At 42.8% G+C, this 23,213-nt stretch overlaps 1 protein-coding gene and 1 long non-coding RNA gene across 5 annotated transcripts in view; one reads left to right on the forward strand and one right to left on the reverse strand.

Moving 5' to 3' along the window:
• Positions 1–23,213, reverse strand: part of LOC136777029 (uncharacterized) — a 212,350-nt gene that overhangs the window by 56,713 nt on the left and 132,424 nt on the right. Inside the window, exon 2 of the long non-coding RNA XR_010823208.1 lies at positions 13,193–13,392. This is a non-coding gene — a long non-coding RNA (uncharacterized lncRNA). The remainder of the gene's footprint in view (positions 1–13,192; positions 13,393–23,213) is intronic.
• The window catches only part of LOC136777022 (telomerase-binding protein EST1A-like), a 78,389-nt gene that overhangs the window by 39,062 nt on the left and 16,114 nt on the right, over positions 1–23,213 (forward strand). For 2 of the 4 annotated variants that reach the window (XM_066733034.1, XM_066733032.1), the window contains 6 exons: positions 10,046–10,227; positions 10,362–10,435; positions 13,235–13,347; positions 17,010–17,113; positions 17,203–17,376; positions 17,587–17,778. In XM_066733034.1, the coding sequence (XP_066589131.1) occupies positions 10,046–10,227; positions 10,362–10,435; positions 13,235–13,347; positions 17,010–17,113; positions 17,203–17,376; positions 17,587–17,778 (839 nt within the window). Of the gene's footprint in view, positions 1–10,045; positions 10,228–10,361; positions 10,436–13,234; positions 13,348–17,009; positions 17,114–17,202; positions 17,392–17,586; positions 17,779–23,213 lie in introns of all 4 variants that reach the window. The other 2 variants (XM_066733033.1, XM_066733031.1) reach the window with 1 other exon arrangement.

Below are 23,213 nucleotides of genomic sequence, written 5' to 3' on the forward strand. Positions count from 1 at the left end.
TATCAGACGAGACCCTGGCAAGAATCCATAAAGCTTTGAGCGTTAAAGATTTATCGCGTTCGTTTCAACTCGGTCCCTTCCGCTATCATTTTTTCAGTAAAACAATTACCCTTACTCCTGTTCGGATACAAAAATTAATTCAAATAAATTTTGCTTGGCATTAACAAACAACAGAACGCTTTACTTAATTTTAACATTTCGTATTGCGTTCAATCAATTTATTAAACTGCGACTGAATCAAGTAACATTTGCCAAGACCTAGTAAATTAACTTATTATGAATATATTCCAAGCAAAATTTATTTAAATCGAGTAATTTTTATATTCGTGTATCTGTATGTGAATGACAATTTTCTTACTTTTACTTACGCAGATAAAAGGAAACAAATCTTCGACAAGCGTATCGTGTAATAAATCGTAATATCGTAATGACGTTTATTTAAATGATAAGAAATTAAATTAAAAGAAAGCTTATTAGTTGTTTTTCGTCTCGGAGTAAAATGAATGTAAGTAGCATTTAGGATTCATCGGAGGTTTCCTGGCAACGTAACAATATGTTACGAAGTGAATGGTTCCGAGCTACTGCAGGTTGAAACCTGTAAAGCTTTCTTTGGCGTGTTTTGAATGTTATGAAATGAATCGAGTTACCGTTTGAAACTCGTCACAAGTTTTCTTAGGAGCGTTTGAGATGAATGGACGAGTACTTTCGCATTGTGTTGGATCGGCGCTGCGTGTACGACGAGGATGCGGTTTTGCAAAGTGTTTATAAGCCCGTGCCGAAGGCAGGCACACCGCGGGGAGTTGATTCGTCGACCAAGTATATATAGTTTCTGCCTTTGCCATATATCATCTTTTAGCTTTGCGTGCTATAGGATGATATATGGCAAAGCAGAAACTATACTTGCCCGACGAATCTCAACTTCCCGCAGTGCACATATGGGGAGAGGGCGGAGTGTAACTTTGAGATTCGAAGCCTTGTGCACCGGTCGACGAGTTCCTCGACCAAAGGACGCGAACACGCGTTTAGGCACTATTATCAGGATACGCGTGTAAAGATCGAGTGCGGATTATTTGTGAATTACGCGTCGCACGATTATAGTCGGATCAATCGTGAACCGAAGCAAGATTAAAGTCTTGCGAAAAATCAACCCATATCGATTGAAAGGAGAATAAAGAATTAACGAGAAATTAATTATGTCGATTAATCGCGTCTGGCAAATTTATCGATATCGGTGCATGGATAATTGGAAAATGGAGGAGAGAACACGCGTCGTGGTGTCGTCTTGCCGAGTCCGAGTCGAGTTTTGCTTTGTATTTACATGAGTGCTCATATATAGCTTCGGGCAAACAGCCTTTGCTGCGAAGCTTTACGACCGTTAAAATATAACTTCCTGCGAAGACGCAGATAATAACTATGAATACCTGTGCCATAAGGACTTGATCTGCCGTGCAGCCACGGCCCAGGCATTAATGACGCATTCCATCTATGTAAACCCTCTCTAGCACGCGAGTTAATAACCTTACAACACTTCTGCCCCCTTCCTACACTGTGCTACCGAAAACCGTCTATATCGATTTATCGATCGACAATAACCCTTGAAAAATCTCATTCTCCGACGATATTTATTTTTCAATTTCCCCAATGAGTCGCGCTTTATCCGAGAGGACCTTATGGTCCTTTAAGGGACCGTCCCTCTTCACTCTTTCGTCGTTCGTCGGCCAGTCACGATTGCTCAGAGAGCACAACAAATATCGCAGATGCCGTGCGTGAGATAGTTTAAGGTGGTCACGTCTAGCTCCTTATTTCTATTCTCCTGTGACTCCATCGGAGACTCTCTTCGTGCAGAAAGCCCCAAGAATTGAATCCCTCGAATCTGTAGAGGTCTTTCAGGAAAACCCAGCGTTGCTACCGTTTCCTCCTCCCTTTCTTCTTCAGGGATATCCCCTTTTTTCTCCATTTCCTCTATTGATTTGACTGACAATAAGAAGCAGATTGATGTGGGATTATCTCGTTTTGGTTCCTGAATCGTTTCGATGATTTATCGCTTGTTATCGCCTCAGTGGCTTGGATGGCTTTAGAAATCTTTCCTTTCTTTCGCCCTCTTTATATCGGTGAACGACGGACCGAGCGAGTGCCTCCGAGTTACCGGATGGGTTATTACCCGCTGACTTGGCTGCGTTTGCTCCAGGCCAATCTTCGTCTTCGTCCTCCTAACTGGCGTTACTCCAAGGCCACCCCTCCTACCTCCCACCTTCTCTCCTATCCACCCTTTCTACAATTGCATCGCATAGCCTGGTACCCGCCTACGTCACTCCCTAATATCGCCAATTTAGATAAAAATTCCTCCTTTACAACGTTAATAAATAATACGAGTTTTTCGATACTCGTAAAACTCCACAACGATTAGCCAGTTGCAATTTTATTGCTTCGATGAATTTTTTGTTGCCGCGTGAGAATAGCTTTAACAAGTTTCATTGAGCTCTGAATTATCCCGACAAGCGTGATATCTGTGTGTCTGGGTGAAACTCGCAGGCGAACTGCTTCAAGAATGAGCCTAGCCCATTAGTGGAGCGTGGTAATATCCATGATCGTCATTATATATCGAAGAATCATTCCGATGATGATTATAGGAAGCTTCTGGCCACTTGCATCGCGCATCAAAGAGGAAGAAACAGGAGGAATACGAGAAGGGTTAGAATAAGGTGATATCGTGAAAGAATTATGGGGGGAGGGGGCAAAGATGGAGAGGATAGAAAAACAGCGAGTAAATTGAGGATGAAAATACAAAAAACATATATATATATATATATATATATAAAACACAGAACTAAAATTGCTATCATGGGAGAAATCTTAGAAATTTACTCGAATTTAATAAACTTTTACTCTATCGTTAACTTATACGCGATATTGTAATTAAATCCGACATTGCAGACAGGATAAATTTTACGCGATCGATGAAAGGGAGAGTGAGAGAGAGAGAGTGAGAGGAGTTTGCGAATTATACGCGTCTCAAATTTACAGACTTATGGAAGCTATGAGATTTGGTGTCTCCGCTCATTTGCCCGACTATTCACAAGAAGTTAGCGTCTAATTTATAGGGAATGTCGATTCACGGGTACGTCGATAAAAATGAGGAAAAAGCCTAGCAAGGACGTGGTTCGCTTTTCAGGAAGGAGCGATGTAAAGTCGAGGCGAAGCAATAATTCACACAGCTCGTTAAGAGTGGTTGCACCGGTGGATCTGCCAACGGATTACGTATTTGCGTTTAACGAAGTTTATAGGAGGATTCTCTCGCTTAGCCAGAAAGAGAGAGAGAGAGAGAGAGAGAGAGAGAGAGAGAGAGAGATGGGGTGAGGGAGAGGGGGGATTTATAGATAATTAGAGATAAGTTGAGGAAGGATGTACGAGAGAAGAATGATAAAGATAGGAGAGGTGGCGATTCTTTATCGGATAAAATTTCTGCACTCTCTCCTAAAGAATATTTACTCCCTTCTAATCCAACGAGAGCGCAGCGAGAATCTCCGAAGAGGGCGGAATCATGTCGGCGACCTGGCAAGGCCTCCCCAAGGTCGTACGTTGAGCTCGAGAGCAGGAGCAGGAGGTGTTCCATCATCGCTATTAGCTACCATCATTTGCACCACTACTACCTACCATCGCTTCTCTCTCCTACCACTACCAACGACCAACCAACATCCTCCACGCTCGCTCCTGCTCGATGCTCCAGCTTCGTGACTCATTTGAAGACAAATAAATGTTATTGCTCCTTTTCTTCTTCTTCTTCCTCTTCTTCTCCTCCAACTTGTTCCTTTTCTTACCGCTCCCTCTTCCTTCTCTCCGTTTTTACTCGCTTCGCTCCGTCTCCTCCTGCCTTTTCTTGATATCTTCTACGAATGAACAGATTCACAAGTATATACCGAGTGCATCGATGCTTCCACTTCGTCATTGCATACAAGCAGCAACAGGTTTCTGAATCAGTACAAAGTCACTGCTGTAACTTTATGACTCATGCCAAGTAAATGTTATATTGGTTATGATCTTCTTCTTCTTCTTCTTTATACTTCCTGTCTTCGCATTTTCCACTCTTTCTTTTATTTCCTCGTGATAATCTCTTCATAACTCGATTAATGCAAGTGAATCGAACATTTCTCTCGGTCGTCGTGAATTATCTGTGGCTATTGGATCAACTTTCATAGGTGAAGCCTTTCTTTTCTTTTTTCTTTTATTAATTATAGTTTATAAACGTTCTTGGGGTTCCAGTGTTGGCGAGGATAAGTCGGTAGGTCCTTGAAATATTCATAGCAAGGTGGAGAGGAGCGATGAGCGTTTCCATCGAGAGAAATGCTATTTGTCTGCGTGACAATTTCTTTAGGATCGTCGACGTGGTGTTATCGTTCCTCGTTGAATTTATCTCATTGCAGCCGAGCGTATCGTAATCGGATAGTCGTTGGCCGGCAATCCTGGCGCCATTTTATTAAATCGTCCTCGCACCCCGATCTTTCTTCGAGCTTAGTTATGCGAGAGCGATAAACCAGTTCCCGGTAGCTTAGCTTCGTATATGCGCGACAACAACCACCCTTCTTCCCTTCGTTTTCTCCCCCCCCCCCCCCCCCCCCACCCCCTTCTTCTACTATAGCAATGCTTCCACGTTACTTCTCCCCCCCCTCCCTCCAACCCTCTCATCTCACCGTCCTTTTTCAATCCGGCTAGAATCTCCTTCATTACATCGGATTTTATCGTCGATAAAATTTAATGGCGCTAATAGACAAGCCGATAAAGATAAAATCTCCAACACAATCCAAATTATCGCATTTGGAATTAATTCTCGCGATAATTTCTTGTTTTTCCCTCTGTTTTTTTGTTTTTTCGCAACCTTGCTCCTTATTACTTTTCATCTTTCATATTTCACTGTTTTCGTCGATTATTCGCGGGACTTTTTACGGTTTTCGTCGGCTTTATTGCTTTACCCCCCCCCCCCCCCCCCCCCACTCTACTGCCGTTCCCCGGTTTAGCCGATCATCGATGGGGTAAAAAATAGCGAAGGCCGTGGCCGCGACGCATACCTGTCGTGCGCGGAGAGGCACCTTATGGTCCGTTCACACAACGAGTAATGGCGACTCGACGCCTGGCGCCAGGACTACGTTCCACCGCGCCAACTTTTAACTCCAGGCTGGATTCCACGACCGCCACACTGGAATATATAACTTAAACTCTGTATCCAGTCACGTTGCAATACGAGAGATAACGCGCCATGCGATAGTGTAATTACACCAACGATTCCTAATTAGACCTATCATTATATGCAACGGAAATGTCATTTATTAAGAAAAGCCTTATTTCTGATTACTCGCTTTCGTATAATAATTTCAATATAATTCTACATCTTTCGCTCGCCAACTCGTTCATAATCCTCATCGTTTCTTCAAACTGCTTGCCTTTTTATCTCCCAAGGTTTCTCGATTCCTCAAACTTCTCTCTCTCTCTCTCTCTCTCTCTATCGTCCTCTCATCGACTCCTCAATTTTGACAAAATATTATCTTACGCGGTGCGAGATTTGCTCGTCAAGGATTATACACCGAGTGTATTAGAACAGAGTATGTATGTACACGGTAGCCACTGGAAGGTGGACGCGTAGCTCTGAGGGACGTGCGTTAAATCATAAATCCTTTAAATTGCATCCTTAAAGTGTGCTTCACACCTGCATAGATGCACGTGCATGCTTAACGCTGCCACTTCAGCAACTTCGTCATGGTATTCGGTATAGGCTCTCAGTATGTGTGTGTGTGTGTACTTGCAGTACACCCCCACCCCCTCGTTCCTTCACCACTACATCATCGCGATACAACCCAGCGAGCAAGAAATATATCGGTCTGATCCACGTAATTTAATCTCTCGATGTATATTATCATCGCCAAGCGCGGCAAAGAATGACGAATAATAAATTTAAATTTATGGCCAACGACGGAAATATGTTTCACGGCAAATTACAGGCTGTTTTGTCCTGTGCTCTTTCCAGATTCCGTCGGTGCTTCCAGTTTTCATGCGTCCCGAACTCGTATTTAATGGAAAAAGATATTTTATGGGTTGGCTCTGGGTGGAGGAAGACGGTTTAATGACAGGGCTCGATCGCTAACACTTTGTTCATCACTTTTTCCCCACCCGTGTTCCCCGCGCGATCTCTACTCTTATCCTTTTTACCCTCTTGTCCTTCTTTCTTATCCCCCCTCCTGGCCCCAGCTCAACCAAAGAGTCACTATAAATTTATCGCGCACGCTCGGGAGAAACCACGAATCATGCTTCGATATAATTGAATCAACCGTGAAACTGGCTAGCCGAAAATTCGTCAATTTACGAGCAAGGTAAAATTGCGTTATTGATGTATGGGACTCGGGATGAAACCGGAAGTAAAGGTCTCGCGTTCGTCCGTCGTCGACCAAGCAGCGTCAGCATCAGCACCAGCGAGCGCCAGCGAGACAATATTTTCAGCGGCGTAACATTTTCGCAAAAAGCCCAAATTACTCCTCGCAAAGTCCCAAGGACATCCTCCCTACATTAATCATATCCACCGAGACTTTCAATCTCTGCAACGCGCAACGCCTATTAACGAAATTTCCATTTCACTTTCTCGGACTGTACACTTTTTCATAAGAGCACGCAATTTACTTCGCGATAAATCTGACTGTCCCGCCATATCCCATGCACTCGCTTTCCTCTAATTGTCAGATAAATTTTCCGTTTCTAAGGCTAGCCAAACGACGCTAAATCCCTCAGCGAGAAAAACGCTTAGATACATCTTGCAACCTTTATGATTAATGATCCACGCACAGCTCGATTTTTTTCCAGCTTCGATTAATTTAAAAGGGAATATTGCACGATGATGGTATTACACGAGGCTTTTTCAAGGGGAACGCGGAATATTGATTAAATTTTTAGAGCCCTTTAGCAGGGAATTGATAAGAAAACAAACGTATGGGGAATGGTGATTCGAAAAAAGGGGTAGAAACATCCTGTCGTAATTTTAACTAATGATGGCTTTAGCGATTAGTCGAGATTTCTCTATAAATCTTCACTAACTAATTATCCTTTACACTAACAACCCTCCGAGAGGAGGATTATGAAGCAGAAGAATAAGAAGAAGAAGAAGACCACACGGGCACTGAGGATGACCTCACGGTTAAACGCTAATTTTTATCCACGTCCGCGATAAATTAAACTACCAGACTCTATCGGAATTCTTTCCCAAGATATACACAATCTAAATCATCAATTTGTTTCTCTAATACCCTTTAATACAGCGCCTCTTAATTTTTCTTAATATTTAATTATTACACGAATACATCCCACCATGAGGCTAATATTGAAGACGAATTTAATTCCAACTCCTGTAATACTTATAATCTTACGAGAGAATTTCCAAGACCATTATCAAGTTAAAAATACACAAAGATGCATTTCAATTCTTGTACAATTGCCAATTAATTAGCCGCTGTTTTCTATAGTATATAACTAAGGCACAAGGATAATTTAATTCTAATTCAAAGAATTTAAAAAATACTAAATCTGATTTGAGAAAATTATTTTCATAATACAGCAGAAAAAAAATTCTATTTTTCATTCAAATAAATATTACTGTGAATATATACATCATCTAAATGAATGTTTACTTAATATTATTAATAGAGTGATTTTGATAAGCTTCCTTATCTTTCTGTGAAATTAAATCAACTATACTTGATTTAATTCCATTGGTTATTTATTAAACCCAAGTACACATCTCAATGAAATTGTTCACAGCAAAATTTATTGAAATAAAATATTTGTTCTCCGGAGAGTGTATGTACAAGTGAGTAAAGGGTGTTTTTCAGCGGCTCGAGTCTCGAGGGATCGGCGCAAGTAATTAGTCGCCGCTGCTGTTTGGTATAATGAAGACGCGAGGAGGATATCTATTAGATTGGGAGAGATTTGCCTGTAGGGTGTATCTTCAGTATTTACACTAGCTGGTGGCTAAACGGTATCCTCGGGATGAAAGGGACCGCGCGCTATGTCGCCCCCTTTTAAAGCCGACAACAGTGTGCCGTACTGCCGTCTACGCCGATTACCGACGATGGATATACGAGATAATGAAGAGGCTTCGCGTCCCTTCGCGTAAACTTTGCTTCCGCGTCTCTCTCTCTCTCTCTCTCTCTCTCTCTCTCTCAATGCCTTCCTAAATAACTCTCTGCTTTTCTACTTCATTTTCCCACCCACCCCCCTCCCCCTCCCCGAATTCTCATTACAACCAGTCAACAACAAAATTTACCGTTTTTAAAACCCTATTGACAACGAGTATAACTGAAACCCTGAAGAAGATTCTACAAATATATATGTATAAACACACGTAGAACACACGTGACTCGAAAATTCGAAATTGCGAAACAAAACAATTTATTTATGAAGCTACACACGATACTTTTGGAGCTTATTAACGTCGATTACTGAAAATATCTTCCACGTATAGCACCGTGCGCGTTGTCCAGGCTATATCTAAACATCTCGGCCGCGGCTGAGAAGTGACTTTCAACGCGAGTTCGCGTAGAGAAATATTCGGTATTCCCGACTAAGCTTATCTCGCAGCTTGGAATACCTGAATGAATCGATCGATCTTTCATTCTACACCCTCCATATCTAGCGAGTATACACCACAGCTATAGCAGAGTTTTTTACTCCAAACACCCGGAGCAATTTAAAAAGTTTTCTATGATTCTGCATTTAATATTCCATCAGAGATATTTCTGCAACGTGCAATTTGAAGAATCTACCGGGTTATACATATATATATATAGATATCTTCCTCTATTCTACCATCCTATCAAAAGGTTTCATCGAAAATAATGCTGGTCAATGTTGGAATTTACCACAGACGGACCACTCCAAAGTTCGCTAAGGCTTTACCTTGAATATTCTATGGCAAAGTATTCCCTAGCTGCTCGATGTTGGAATGTGCAATTTTAAAGCTCCTACTCTATACAGTAGCTAGGATTTTTGCCTTAAATATTCTATCACGCGGTGGTCTCATATGCCGCCGCTGGAATGTATTATTCATGTTAGATCATGTTGTACAGTGGTCTTATGTGTTGTTGCATTCGTGTAACACGGTACTATACAGAATGGAGATACTTCTGCCTTAGGATTATGGCTCGTCTTCCATATTTGCCAGATCTCATAAGGAAAATTTGATTTTCCAGCGTAGGCCATTATATGGCAGGTATTCGATAGCGATGCATCGCTGAGAAAACCACATTTCCTTACATCAATCTCGTTCCTTATTTTCCCGTCTGAAAGCTCTCGCGATACTAACGAATAGTCCTCTCTTTCACGCAACTTTATTTATTTTCTACCGCGGACCTCTCTGTACGCGCGAGATTCTATATAGGTACATATGTGTATTATTATTAAAAAAATTCTATACAATATAATTTGGTTTTATTGAACAAAGCTTCACGGTCTAGCATAGAAATTATGGCTGAGAGCACCGCGGGGTGTAATGAGCTAACTGTTCCATAAATTACTGGAGTTTGTTAATTCGAGCTCTGTGGAATTTGTTGTTGTTGCTGCTGCATAATTTGTTTAATGTCTGGAAGCAACTATTAGTTGTTGCGTATAGCGGAAGGATGAAGCCTGACCTTGACTATTAGTGTCCAACGAGACTGTGTACTCTCATCCATGGTGCGCGGCTAATGGTGTTTCTACACGACGCATAATAATAGTCCTGAAAAGATGCTGCCCAGTAATGGATAGATTGCCTCGCCACAACGAAGAATCATCGACAAAACGTGATCGCTACCGGCCTTCATCTTACATTACCTCATTCCCCTATACAACTACCGGAACTAATTTCAAAAATTCTATCAAGCTGAACGAGAAATTGGAACAAGCCTGCGCTAATCTCTTTTTATACTACGTCTGAAAAGCAAAACTTGACCAAACGCCTTTCCAAACTGATTATATAAATGTACAGTACTCATTCGGATAGATTTTCCTCAAACGATCATTTTCATTTTTCCAGATGCACAGTTGGAACAAGGTTACAGATCCGAGGTTCAAGAGAGAGCACTGGTGGTTTCCCTGCAAATGTTTAACTTGATATTGGAACGCGGAGTATCCTTGTTAGAGTCGCAACTGGACAACGGTGAGCATCCGAGGCTGATCGTTGGCGAGGATCTGCAAGTTTTACTACCGGCAATTAAGGTAAACCTATCGAGCGTCTTTCTCGACTGGATAAGAGTCGATGAAAACTCTGATACAACCACCTCCTTCCACGTCATTCTTTTTTTCGTTAAAAATATTCTCCTAAAAATGCGTCGTACTCTTTTCCATTGCAGATTTGGTGCGATTGGATGCTCTGCCACAGCTCTGTATGGAACCCACCACCATCCTGTACTGATTATCGTGTCGGGTAAGCGCTCTTTATCCAATCTGAGCAATTACGTCAGATATGCGAGGGATCTATCCCTGCAACGCGAGCTTGTGTCGGCACGCAGGATTAACATTCAGTCATTATCCACGCCTATATTCACTTCCTCATTTTATATTATGTCAGGATTACCGCTCTGCGGCTCCCTATTATATATATATATATATATATATATATATCGATTAATTAAAACTTTTCTCATTAATTCCTATGGGAATAATAATTATAATAATCCCTGTAAAGTCAGACACGTCGGTTATAGCCTGTGGATCTCGAGGGAAATATAGGAAAACGCGCAGTTTCCCATATCCCGCACTCGTTGCTATCATAATCGGAACGGTTCTCTTCCTTCCACTTGAATTTTGCTTCCAGAATACGGCTTTTGGAACCGAAGAACCCGGTCGGTAACCACGAGATGCTTGCTTTCGCCAATAGATCACGCTGCGACCAGGGAACGCGCGAGAAAAATACTCACCTCCCCACCCCCCCCCCCCCCCATCCTTTTTCTCGATATTTAACTAGTTTCAATTTCTCCACGTTCTGTTTTTTAACATTTTATTTACCAACGTTATACATAGTTTAGGATCGGTCTTTCAAGCGCGTATATGGGTAGATCCTCGAAGGATGCCAATTCGCAATGTATAATCGGTCCCGCTGTGTCTTCGTGGGTATCGCAGTGTACAATTGTAATTCGATGTACTTAACGCCTTAACGTAATGGTCCTTGCGATAATCGACCTTGCGAGGAGTGGCAGAAGCGCGGCCAACGAGAGATCATTGACGCGTCAAGGTCACGCGACCTTCCCGTTTCCGAGGAGTTTAGCGCGGGTGCTTGGTTGCTGCAACGACCGATCAACGTTCTACTCGAATGCAAATCGCAGCTGTAAAACTGCGTTATCGTCACGCTTGATATCAAAGTCCCCCCACTCGTTGAAAAATAATAAAATAACGTTTGTCTCTCTCACAGAGAAAATACCGGCAAGGTTTTTTCTCTCGTGGCTTCAACGACAGTTAATATACAAAGAGTTTCGTGGTAGCGTTCTCGCGATAAGTAATCGCAGAATATAGATTTTATTAAGGCCTCAATTAGGGTAGAATCGGAATGCGAGTATCGTTTACCTTAAAGAGTTTGCTGGATAAAAAGTGCGGTGCTCGGGCAAGTCCTGGGTCACGGTCGTTCTCTTCTTTATCCTAGGAGTTCATCTATCCGCAGTCACGGAGGTCCCAGCTGGACCACTTACCTTATGCTCTCAAGCTAATAAGAAAAAAGCGACATTTTCTGGCCCCATTGCGAGGCTCTCATTTGCGCATTCAAAAGTATGTAATATATTTATCGCATGCGTGCATGCACACGTAACTTCTCTCTAACAAGCAATGGGAGGACCCCTCGCGACTGCATTGCTTTTGTCAAACAGATTAATCTGCCTGGGTAGAGCGAGAGATTTGTGGATCTAGAATCGCCAAGATCCGCGAGCGAACGCGAATCTGCCAACTTTACGCGGTATTCGGTTCCGTTCCAGCTGCGCGCCACTATTAATTTTACTTGACACTTTGCCTGTTTTGAATTATGCCTCGACTGCTCCACTATTAATTTTCACTAGTTTGTACGATTATTTCTCCTCTCTATCATCAATTACTCAAGGTCAACCGTTTGGCGGAGAGCCTGGCAATGACACTCTCTCGGTACAGCTTAACCAAAGCTTCTCCTTTTTTCTATCTTAGCACGGTTAGTCGTTACTTTCAAACTTAAACGGACGATGAAAATTATTATTAATTCCACGACGACAGGCGGATCGAAAAATAAGGCGTGTCAGCTGCAAGCAACATTACTCGTACGTACGCGGGGATAAACAAAATTATTTCACTAGAATTTAACATTGCTTGCATGGAATACTCGCAGTGAAATATTTTACCTAGTCTCGATTAATAAACATTACTCGCGTGGAACGATTGTTTTCTCGTGTACGAGAGAAAGAGAACAGAGTAGAATAAAGGCCTGATGCAATCTGCTGGCCATTAAACGAGTCCCAAGGATTTTTTCTATCCGATAACTACGAGCATTTAAAGTTTTGCGCAATTGCCAGCAACTCCCGTGCATATCCGGGGGAACTCCTATCCTAGTTAGCATTATACATTAATATTACACGAGTTTAAAGCAGCTATATATACTCCCGGCGCAATAAGACGATCGATCCAACATCCGCGAAATCTTTGCCCCAACGCGAGCGCGTACGGCTCTCTTCTCTCTCTCTCTCTCTCTCTCTCTCTCTCTCTCTCTCTCTGGAAATTCAAGTTTTATCTATTTCTTTATCACGGATGATTAAGTCATTTTAACTAGCAATACGCTTCCCCCGTGTACATCCGGGGCAACTCCTATCCTAGTTGGCATTAAACATTAATATTACACGAGTTTAAAGCAGCTATATACTCTCGGCGCAATAAGACGATCGATCCAACCTCCGGAAAATCTTTGTCCCAACGCGAGCGCGTACGCGCGCCTCTAGGAATTCAATGAGTTTTATCTATTTCTTTATCACGGATGACCAAATCATTTTAACTACCAATAATTGCCATACTCGTCCATCGATAGCATTGTTCATTTTTTCTCGAGCCGCTGGTAACTACTATTCGCGGAAGAATCGTGAAATTGGCAGATTTCTGTTTTATGGCGAAATCTTTGGGCTGATGCGCACATCGACGGTTTTCCATGCAATGATAAAAAACTTGCTTGTTTACTCACCGTACGCAGGCTGCAGCTAACTCGTCGTTCCTTTTATTGCAGGCCGTCCGGAGATGCTTGGAGTAGATTAGCCACGATGGTGAATCTGCTGGAGAAACTGGATTACTCCAAGACGTCGGTCATCCAGGCGAAAGATGCCGAAGGCCGGGAGGATGGTAAGTGCTCTAGGGTGCTAGGTCGTCCAACTGCTCCTCGCCAACCTGAAAAATCATCTCTTATTACAACCTTGAAAGACGAGCGGTGAACAAACTTCCAGCTAATTCGTCGCTCGAGAAAAAATCAAACCTTTTCGCTGCTTATTCTCGCAGCGAGTCCAAGGGGAAAACTTTTATTCCAACGTTCCAATTTTGTCTCTACGCGCAAACAAAACTATGCGTGCAATCGCAACAATGGACAACCCCCGACGCGAAACGATTTTGCTAAAACTGCGTTGCCACGTGCACGCGTAACCGGAAGTATCGTAAAATAGCGGATATTTGGCCTCACCCCCCCCCCCCTTTCCCCTTAAGCGCTCAACGGCTCGTAAAGGACTGGGTGAGGCGGGGGTGGTGGGGGAGCCAAATATCCAAAGTCTTGCAACACCGCGACCCGCTCGCGACAAAGCTCTTGAGCCGACTGACCGAAAGGTCAACGCTACTAAATTCCAAACGTACCAAACAATGGCTGGTCGCGCGGGCTGTGTTTACATTTTTTGATGGGCAAAAAGCTTGAAGCTGTTAACGTGCATGGTAACAAGCAGTATACACACAGAGAAAAAAGCTATTTATCTTCTATTTTAATTGTTGCCAACGCACATTATAATGCAAAAAATCAATAATAATTCGGCGCTAGAGTATTTAAGTCATTCATGCGTTATCATTGTTCCCTGATTTACGTGGATTGCAAACTATTATCAGACAAGAATTTTGGTTTTGATTTAAAAAACTTTGAACATTTTTTTAGCTAACCTACAATTTTTCGTTATAACGATGAACGAAATTAAACGATGCAACGAACAATAATTTATTGATTATAACGAGTATGTTTATTAAAAAATGAAGTATTCGTTATACGAATAAATTGTTTATTGTATTGATTAATTTTTTGAACAGTTAAAAGGAGAGATTATATTGACTGAAAAATTTTTTTCAGTGAAGGAATTTGTAGGGAATAAAAGCTGCATTATTACATTAATCGCAAAATCGTATCTTGCTGCAGTTATACTAAATTATATTTTTCTATCCCTTCATTTATATTCTCTGTAGAATTTTCTTTCTCCTGCTGGCGCTTTACATTTCTTATCGGTTTTTCTATCTTCCTACAAATGATGCGTTTCTCTCTCTCTCTCTCTCTCTCTCTCCTCTCTCTTTCAACAAGGCAATCTATCGATTAGTAATCGCGATAATCTTAAAGGACTTGGATATAGCATTGACGTCGCGCGCAAATCTCAGGGTGATCTATCTTGGCGTGTATAAGCCTGGAACGTCACAGCGATCTTCACAATGGATTGGATAATCACAGTAATCGTGAGCACAAGAAAAGGGGTAGAAGAGAGAGAGGGAGGGGGGGGGAGATGAAAAAACAATGAGAGATAGATAGAGTCGTAAAGAGATATATATAGAAAAACGACAGAGACAGAGATAGAGCGAATAAGTTAGAGGAAAGAGAGAAAAAAATGGCATTAATTGTATCACTAAACGTTTGTTTCTCACATGAATAAAAATTCAGGGTGAGCTGGCGCATGATAAAAAGTAGGTCCTCCAACGGATCTTTCGCGTCTGGTAACAAGTGCTCTACTTTGACCGAGCGTCCTTGATCGTGGAACACTTTGTTTATGCAAGTTAGACGCGCTCACGTAGCGTAATGACCCGAGACAATTCTCCCGTGTGACCCAAACAAACGGTTTCCTGCGCTCGACGAAGAAAAAACCTTACGATAATCTATCAAGCTTTATTTATTATCCGCAATAACTGTTGGACATTTTCCAATGGTACTTTGCGATGAAAAAAAAAGTCAAAGAGATACGTTGATTTTTGAGGCGAATGCAAGGGAGAAATTTGAAATTGGAAGAATTGTGAGAAGGATGAATGGACGGAGGATGAAATAGTAATTGTAAGCGTTGGCAAGTTGGAGGAGGTTGGTGAGATATATCACGGTATCTGAGAATAATTGTGCTGGAGGTTGCAATCGGTGAGACACCCACGCGAAATGATAAAGCGTGCAGGCTCGGTGGGTCTGACCGACCGGGAGAAGAAGAAGGGAGCCGCCGCTGAGGAGTCTCTTGGTCGTGATACGATTTGGGAAAAGAGCCGGGGGAGAGACAGTAACGGTAAAGGTAAAGGTAATGGTGTGGTGTGGTGTGGTGTGGTGAGGCGAGGCGAGGCGAGGCGAGGCGAGGCGAGGCAAGCAAACGTGTGCCGTAATACCAATTTGTTGGCTTCGCAACTTCTTGCGTCTTACTCACATTCACATCCAGGCGTGCCAGTCAGCCAGACAGCCAAGAAAGCAAGCAACCTCGGCCAGTCACAGTCTCAGCCCCTTCTTCTTCTTCATCTCGTCTTCCTCCTTTTCTTCCTCTTTTTTATTCGCTCTTACACACCTCGGGCACAATGAATAAATTGAACAAAGGATAGAGAGAAGGAGTTGGGCAGCTGGGTGGACCAAGTCGAACGTGCCCGAACACTGGAATGTTATTGTGAAGATCGGTCACTTTTTCATCTCCTTCTTCTCTCTCTCTCTCTCTCTCTCTCTCTCTCTCTCTCTCTCTCTTCCTTGGCCTTCAGCCGGAGATGATCGGCTTGCCAAAGCTAAGCATTGCCATTTTGCGACTAATAGCCGGAAAAGGCTTCGAGATTCGCATTATCGACTTAACGGTCCTGACTTTAACCATAAATTTCGCAGACTAATTACGCATTTAAGGATATGGCCTGACGAAATGAATTATTTCCATAGCTAAAGGACACGTATGGAACATCTCGTGTGTCTCACAGCAATTTTCCAACTATCAATGTTCCTCCGTGTATTACTGCTGCTTTTCCTGCGTGCTTTAACTCCGGCATACGCGCGATTTACAATTTTGTATAGAAAAGTATTTTTGCCATTTCTACAACTATGCGAGGATACTGGCAAAAAATGTATTTCTTTTATTAATTTTAATAACGAATGATTTATCGAGAATAGAGAAGGCATAAGACCATTTTATTGATTTTCTTTTAAACGGGAGACACGAGTTTTGCCAGTAAATTATGGAAGCTGGTCATTCTTACGAGCGGTCCGTTGTTTTTTTCTCTTCTTCTTCTAGCGAAATTAAGAAGAACGCCTGCGGAGCATCGGCGAATGTTTATCCTCGGAGGATTTGCATGATACAACCCCTCCAAGCCCTGCCATTAAAAACGTGAACAAAATTTTCGAAGGATTCTTTATACGAATCCTGTAGACTTGTGTGTTCCACTCGTGGAACGTTGATTTATATTCCGTTAGGGACCCTTTTCTTCTAGTATCGTATCGTTTTGACGCGAAATGGTCTGTAAATTTTTTACATTGTGCCTTGCCTATGCCATCAACGAGTATTATGCAAAATAAAATTATGATAAGGTTGATGTAATGTCCATAAATCTGTGATTTTCTCTCTCTCGTTTTACGAGTCTTCTTCCTAGGCGGAGTAGTATTGTATATTGGCTATTACGCGCTATAAAAGCTGCGTTCCTCATAGTCCAGTGTCTATCACGATATTCCTTATGGTTATAAAATATTCATTGCAAAGTACTATTATTGCCTTAAGAAGCTTGTTATATTTTGCAGCGCAGTGCTGATTTACAAGCTCTTTTTTATCTTTCAGACCTCGAGCTTGTCAAGCTTCCCGAAGATACCAACTTGGCTGGATTCACGCCCTTGATGTCAAATCCTCAGGATCCTTGTTACATAGAGAAAACTGACGATATGGTAATTGAAATCTTATCGATTAAAGGTTCGACGCGCGGAAAGAGAGATCCGCGATAGATCGCTAATGGATTTTATAATGTGCAATTTAGGAGTTGGCGCAAGCTTGTCTAAGGATAAATAAGATTCTCTTCTTTGGACAAGTGTTCCTCTGCGGCCTCGAGACGCCGGTATTAAAATTACAGAAGAGCGAGACTGGTGTTAGCGAATACGTTTCAGTGGTCGAAGCATCCAGCACTAGCTCGCCAAATTCGCCGCCTGAACAGGTAAGCGATAAAACTGTAAGTATCTTTTCTTATTTTTTTGTTTATTTTTTTTCCTTCTCGATCATACGTGCCACAAACTCGTCATTCCTTCGTCGATCTGCGACGACAAAGTTGCTCCATCTCCCTCGGTCATTACGCATCCACCTTCGGCTTCGAAAAACACATTCCACACTGCTAATTTCTACCTTTCTCTCGATCGAAATTTCTCAGAGCGATTCGGAGCTGTTGGTGGAGAGTTACAGCGAGGACGAGGACGATTCGATTTGTACCTCGAAGAGATTATCTTTCTGCAATGTACCTGACGATAAGAAGACACCGGGCGACATAAAGTCGCTTCTGGAGAGAAAAGAAGAGTTGGAGAGACGGCAGAGGAAACAAGATCGTCATCGGCAACGAGTGCAGGTAAGAGCGTGCGTTTGTTTTTATCGATACGAGCCGATCGATCATTTTTATCATTAAGAAACGCTAAAAACACGAGTAATGATTGTTTTGCAAGAAAATAGAGCTAAAGGTATAGCTCCGGAGCGATAAATCCGAGGCTTGACTGGAGCTAGCTGAAGGCTGCAGTAGTTTGCGAAACGGGGCAAATATATTGTGTGTGTGTGTGTGTGTGTGTGAGAGTGGCCGGGAGAATCGAAATGCGAGAGATTATAGCAGCAATTTCGCGGGAGAATCGGCACGTTTGATCCATGGTGAGGATTCCTCGTGCGAAGATTCAGCTTGAAATCGTCGCGTAGCTTTGCTAGACACGGAGATAACGTAGGACAAAAGCGGTGAAGTTCAGCGAACGGCGATATCGCATGGTTGCATCGCCAGACTCAATTCTCACATGGTTGCCACGGCCAGATCGTAAAGCAGCCAGTTTCAGGAACGTCTCTAGGCTCGCGCTATGTGCTACCTATTCTTATCTCGCTTCGAGTCTTCAAGATTTACCGCTTCGGCGGGGAATCGATGAAATCGTTTTGCCGGCTCTCGTCGTCGTCGTTAGTAACTCCACTAGCCCCCCCCCCCCCCCCCCCGGTCGACACATTTTTCGCACGCGCTTCTTCTCGCCACAGGACTATAACGTCAAATTCTTGCCTCTACTTGTTGCACGCTCCATCCAAACGTGATTGACCGAAAACTTGCCTTAATTACCCTGCGATAACTAATTTACGAGTCGATCGATCGATAATTATTCCGTTAACCCTGCAACTTCGTCTTTAACTCAAATGGAAAATCATTAATTTTGATAATGGTATAAAGAAAAGGAGTAGATTGTACGTGGTAGAGAGAGGCTTTTGCAGTGAATAAATATATAATGATAAATGAAGACGAGGGACTGTGGGATTTTAGCGTTTAAAGATTTTACGTGTTGTGGAATAGAGGGAGAAGGTGCTTGGCCTTCCGATATCCATAGTAGCAGCAGCAGCAACAGCAACAGCGTATCCTAATTTAGAGTCTCGGGGCTGGTTGCTATAAATAGAAGCGTCAGTTGGATATGACCGATGAACAATTCATTCCCCACCTCGGTCCCGTCCTAACAAATATCACCCAACACGCCTTTCTACCATTCCTCACCTTTTTTTTCTCACTTTGCATTTCCAGTTTTGCCTCGGCGTCGTTTTATTTCGCTTCTTCGGCAGCACCGACAAAGTACGAAACGAGTTTTGCGCCCTAAACCGAACTAAATCAGCGGATTACAGCCCTGCAAAGATGCTCGACAAGATTCTTCTCCATTTTTTCTCTCCTTCGTTTTTCACCTAAACTTTCCCTCACCCCTACGCTCCGTCCTCCACCACCAATTTGACTTATTACCCCCTTCGGACCCGCAGCGCGCTTCTATTTATGGCCGCAACCACCACTCGACTCTCTTTTCCCCATAATCCGTGCCTATATAGTACACGCTCGCCGTCTAGTATCCGCTCTCGTATCAACAATTCCATTTGTTATTCAAGCAACAAATAGTTTAACGTTGTCCCGCAGGACCAATCAGACTTAATTAATTCTATTCGCGTATCCGGTTCAAAGACTTTATCGTCAGCTTTAATTCAACACTTTGGCAAAGTTAATTAAAAGTAATGTAGCTCGAAGAACTGTTTAACGAACGAAGCGAAGCGTTTAATTTAGTTTGGTAATTTGATCGAATAAATTTCTCTAATGGCTTCTATCCTTGAAATAAATTCTTTCGTCAGGTTTATCGGAGTGAAGGAGTACCGGAGTTGAAATTTCCGACTGTGCGCATAAACTTTCCTGCGAGGATAAACGAAGGGTGCGCGTTTCGTCCCGAAATAAATATTTTTCTTATCCCTTGCACCGTCGCGGCGCCTCTATACTTTCTTTACCGAACCGATTAAACTTTTATCCTACGACATTTTTACTAGGACACTTTTTCTCCTGACATTCTGCTTCTTCCCCTTTTCTTCCCGTACATCTTTTTTCCCCAGATCCGCTAAAACTTCCGCCTGATTGAAGATCAGGAAAATAAGAGACGGAAACGTAACCTTCTCAAGGTTTTTAAAAAAACAGCTCGTTAGAATTTCTTTTTTATCAATTAATTCCATCTTTCAGGATTACTATATACTATATTCCGATAATTGGAGCATCGCGACGAACGAGACCAAGTTACACTCTATTTGGAGCGACGAAAGTATAGCGAGGACAAGATATAATTAATTAAACGAGCACACCGGGCTAAAATTTTAGCACGTCCGAAAATCCATAATTACGCGGAACCGGCTTTTCGAGATTTTGCTGGCGGACTGTCGCTTTTTAATTTCCCTCGGAGCCCCGGTAACCCCTGGCGACCGTAACGGGGGGTCAAAACGCAGTAAGGGTCGAAATCACGTATTCCGCGAGTCTCGGCCAGACTCCGGTCCCGTTCAGTCTGGCCAAATGGTAATTGTAACACGACCAGGATGGAGGAACTATTCGCGAAATAAGGCCAGAGCGAATCCTCGCTTCCTGCGATCCCTATTAGCCTCGCCGGAATATTTCCATCGGAGTCCTTGACCGCGAAAGAATTAACCTTCGCGACCACCTACGTTCCAACGTGCGTCCTATGTACGTTGTATATACGTAAGAAGAAAAATACAACGAGTCGTCGCGTTTGCGACATAATCGTGAAATTAGCCTAATTCCAGTTTAAATGGAAACAAGTACACATGGCAAAAATTCTTTCCTCTCTATAGCTACTTCGTCATAGTGCTCGGTTGAACGACCTTTCGATCGGGACGCTCGATCTCATTTAGCAGTCTCTCTGATGGATTTCGCTCGATGAAATTCGGCCGCGAAATGTGAATTTAATTGTTGCGCTTGAAAAAAGTAAGGCAAAAAGCGGTTCCGCGTAACGCAGTGCGTAGATGCTTCGGATACCGGCGAAACTCGGTTGCGGGGGCAGAACAGAGAGAGAGAGAGAGAGAGAGAGTTTTGAATATTTCACACGGTCATCCTTTTCAGCTACGAAACGTAGTGGTAACCCCGATGCAAACCCGTTAATAATTCGCTGGATGAACATATCATTTCTCGAACGCAGTATTATATACGCGGCTGCTGCCGTTATATACACCTTCCACGCCTCTCTTTTCAATTCCATTCCTGTTTCTCTACGTAAATCACCGCGACGCTCTGTAACACCGTGGCTACCTTGCTCCGGAAATATTTAATTAGCGGAGTAATTCCTTTATTTGCAGCGAGAAGGGGGGGGGGAGAGAGAAAAGTACGATAAAACAACGACTGGTGTAAAAGCAGGGGGGCTTTTTTCCATCGAAAGAAAATTTCAGCCGTATAATTATAGAATCAGTCGGGAAAACATCGTGAGAGACGATATGTCCGAAGGCGAAGATGTAGAAGAGCTAGCTTCTCGAAAATGTTGTAGTCTCCGGGACGCTTTTTGCCCGGATTTTTTTACGCCTGGAATAATCAAATTCGCATTTTGCGCCGACCACCACCAGACGACTGCAGTGGATGCCACGGACCTTTCGAGCCGATTAAAATCGTATTTTCACCGTTGTTTAAAGGCAAAAAAAAAAGAGAGGCGGCGGAAGAAAAAAGAGGAGAAGAAGATGGCGAGTTGGCTGACGGCAGACGAAGAAAAAGTTTTCGTGGCAATGAACGATGCTGCCAGCATCAGCGGCGAGCGATCATTACGTTTCTCGAAAAGAGAGAGAGAGACAGAGGAGAGGCTCTTTCGCCCCATTATCCAAACTGCCACTCGTTCAGTAACGCACCGTTGAATTTCGTCTATATATATACTCGTAACTCTTGCTAATTAAATTCCTGTCTACATTATCCATCACTTGGTCCGATAGATCCTTTTTTTTCCACGCGGCAGCAGCACGCACGTTACGCTTGGTCGACGAACCTCGTTACGAAAAAGTCCGATGACAGCTGAAGGAACTCCCAATCTGGACCCAGATCTTCTGCCTCGCGCGCGACACAGCTTCTCTCTCTCTCTCTCTCTCTCTCTCTCTCTCTCTCTCTCTCCGCAAACCTTTATCGTTCCCATTATCACCAGAGTATTGCCCAATCGTCCCGATAAATCTCTGCGATACACCGTGGACTCGCGTCAAACAACTAATACGTATTAATCCCGGCAAGGCTAATTAATCGTTTGTAAACAGATCACGATAAAACGGGTGGAGAGGCGTGTTTGTTGTTCTTATTGATACTTCACGCACATCCTCGATGGAATTTCGAGCCTGTCGATTAAAAGGAATACGTCTGGTGTTGGTGTACACTGTCGTTGGATTTTCTCTCGACCAATCAACGATTGGGAGTTTAATCTATAATTTTGTAAAAGGATTATCGTTTGCTGGAAAATACACCCTAGTGTTTATCATCGCGATGACTATTTCCATTACTGTTACGATATTTTTTCATGTAACTGCAACGTTGAACGGGTTCCCTGTTGCGGTCGAACGACGAAGTTGACCAGCCGCAATTCTCTCATTCTCCCTGCCCCTTTATTCGAGGGAAAACGAGAAGACGAATTGCTTCTGCAATTTCAAGAATCGAAATAACGGTAGCGAATAATCCTACGAGGGACGTTTCGATGAAAAGATTAAATTGCTCTTTTTTATGCCAAGTGAAATAATTTACTTCTTTCTTCTGTTCAATCTTATAATTTCCTCCCGCTCTTTACCCTGTCGCGAGGTTTCAATCCTGGATCGTAATTCAATTTCGAACGTCGATAACAGTGAGCGTAACTTTGCGTACTTTGACAATAATTTCCAGTGGAGTAAAGAAAATTGACAGTATAATGACAGTTAAATCGTTAATTTCATAGATACTAGGAACTCTTGGACCCGAAAGAAATGATTCATAAGGCAAAAAGTATTTTCAATTCTTATCGTACAGGAGGAAGGACGATCCACGTCGTAAAAGCTACGAATTTTCTATCGGGCTGTCGTAAATCAAGGCTAGCATAATTCCGCAGCTTAAATCCATAAAATCACGAGGAAGAAATACGTTGGTTGGATGCGTCCTGAATAAAATTCTGATCTCGTAGAAGGCTGGAGCAACAGCTAGGGGTTTCGCGCACGAGCGTATTTCCTTCTTTCTAGAAGAGAGCTACCTAAGCCAGCGCCAAGGTCGTTGCATGGAGAACGGATAAGAGCGGGGCTGCAACGACCTTTTAACACGCCGTTCGCAGGCCTCGCCTCTCTATTCAAAGTTTTATCGCGACGATTAAAGCCACTTCGCGGTGAAGAGTCGAGATCGAGAGTTCTCGTCGATCAAAACCTGTAATTCGGAAATATTTAGTTCTCCTTTGCACACAGAGTCACATGGTTGAAATTTGCCGTACACAAATGAATAATAATGAAATTAAAAAGATTTGAGCTAACGTCGAATGGAGA

Source organism: Prorops nasuta, unplaced genomic scaffold, assembly GCF_024137725.1.
Source record: "Prorops nasuta isolate Cenicafe-Biocafe unplaced genomic scaffold, Cenicafe_Pnas_1.2 PNAS00010, whole genome shotgun sequence".
Lineage (NCBI taxonomy): Eukaryota > Metazoa > Arthropoda > Insecta > Hymenoptera > Bethylidae > Prorops > Prorops nasuta.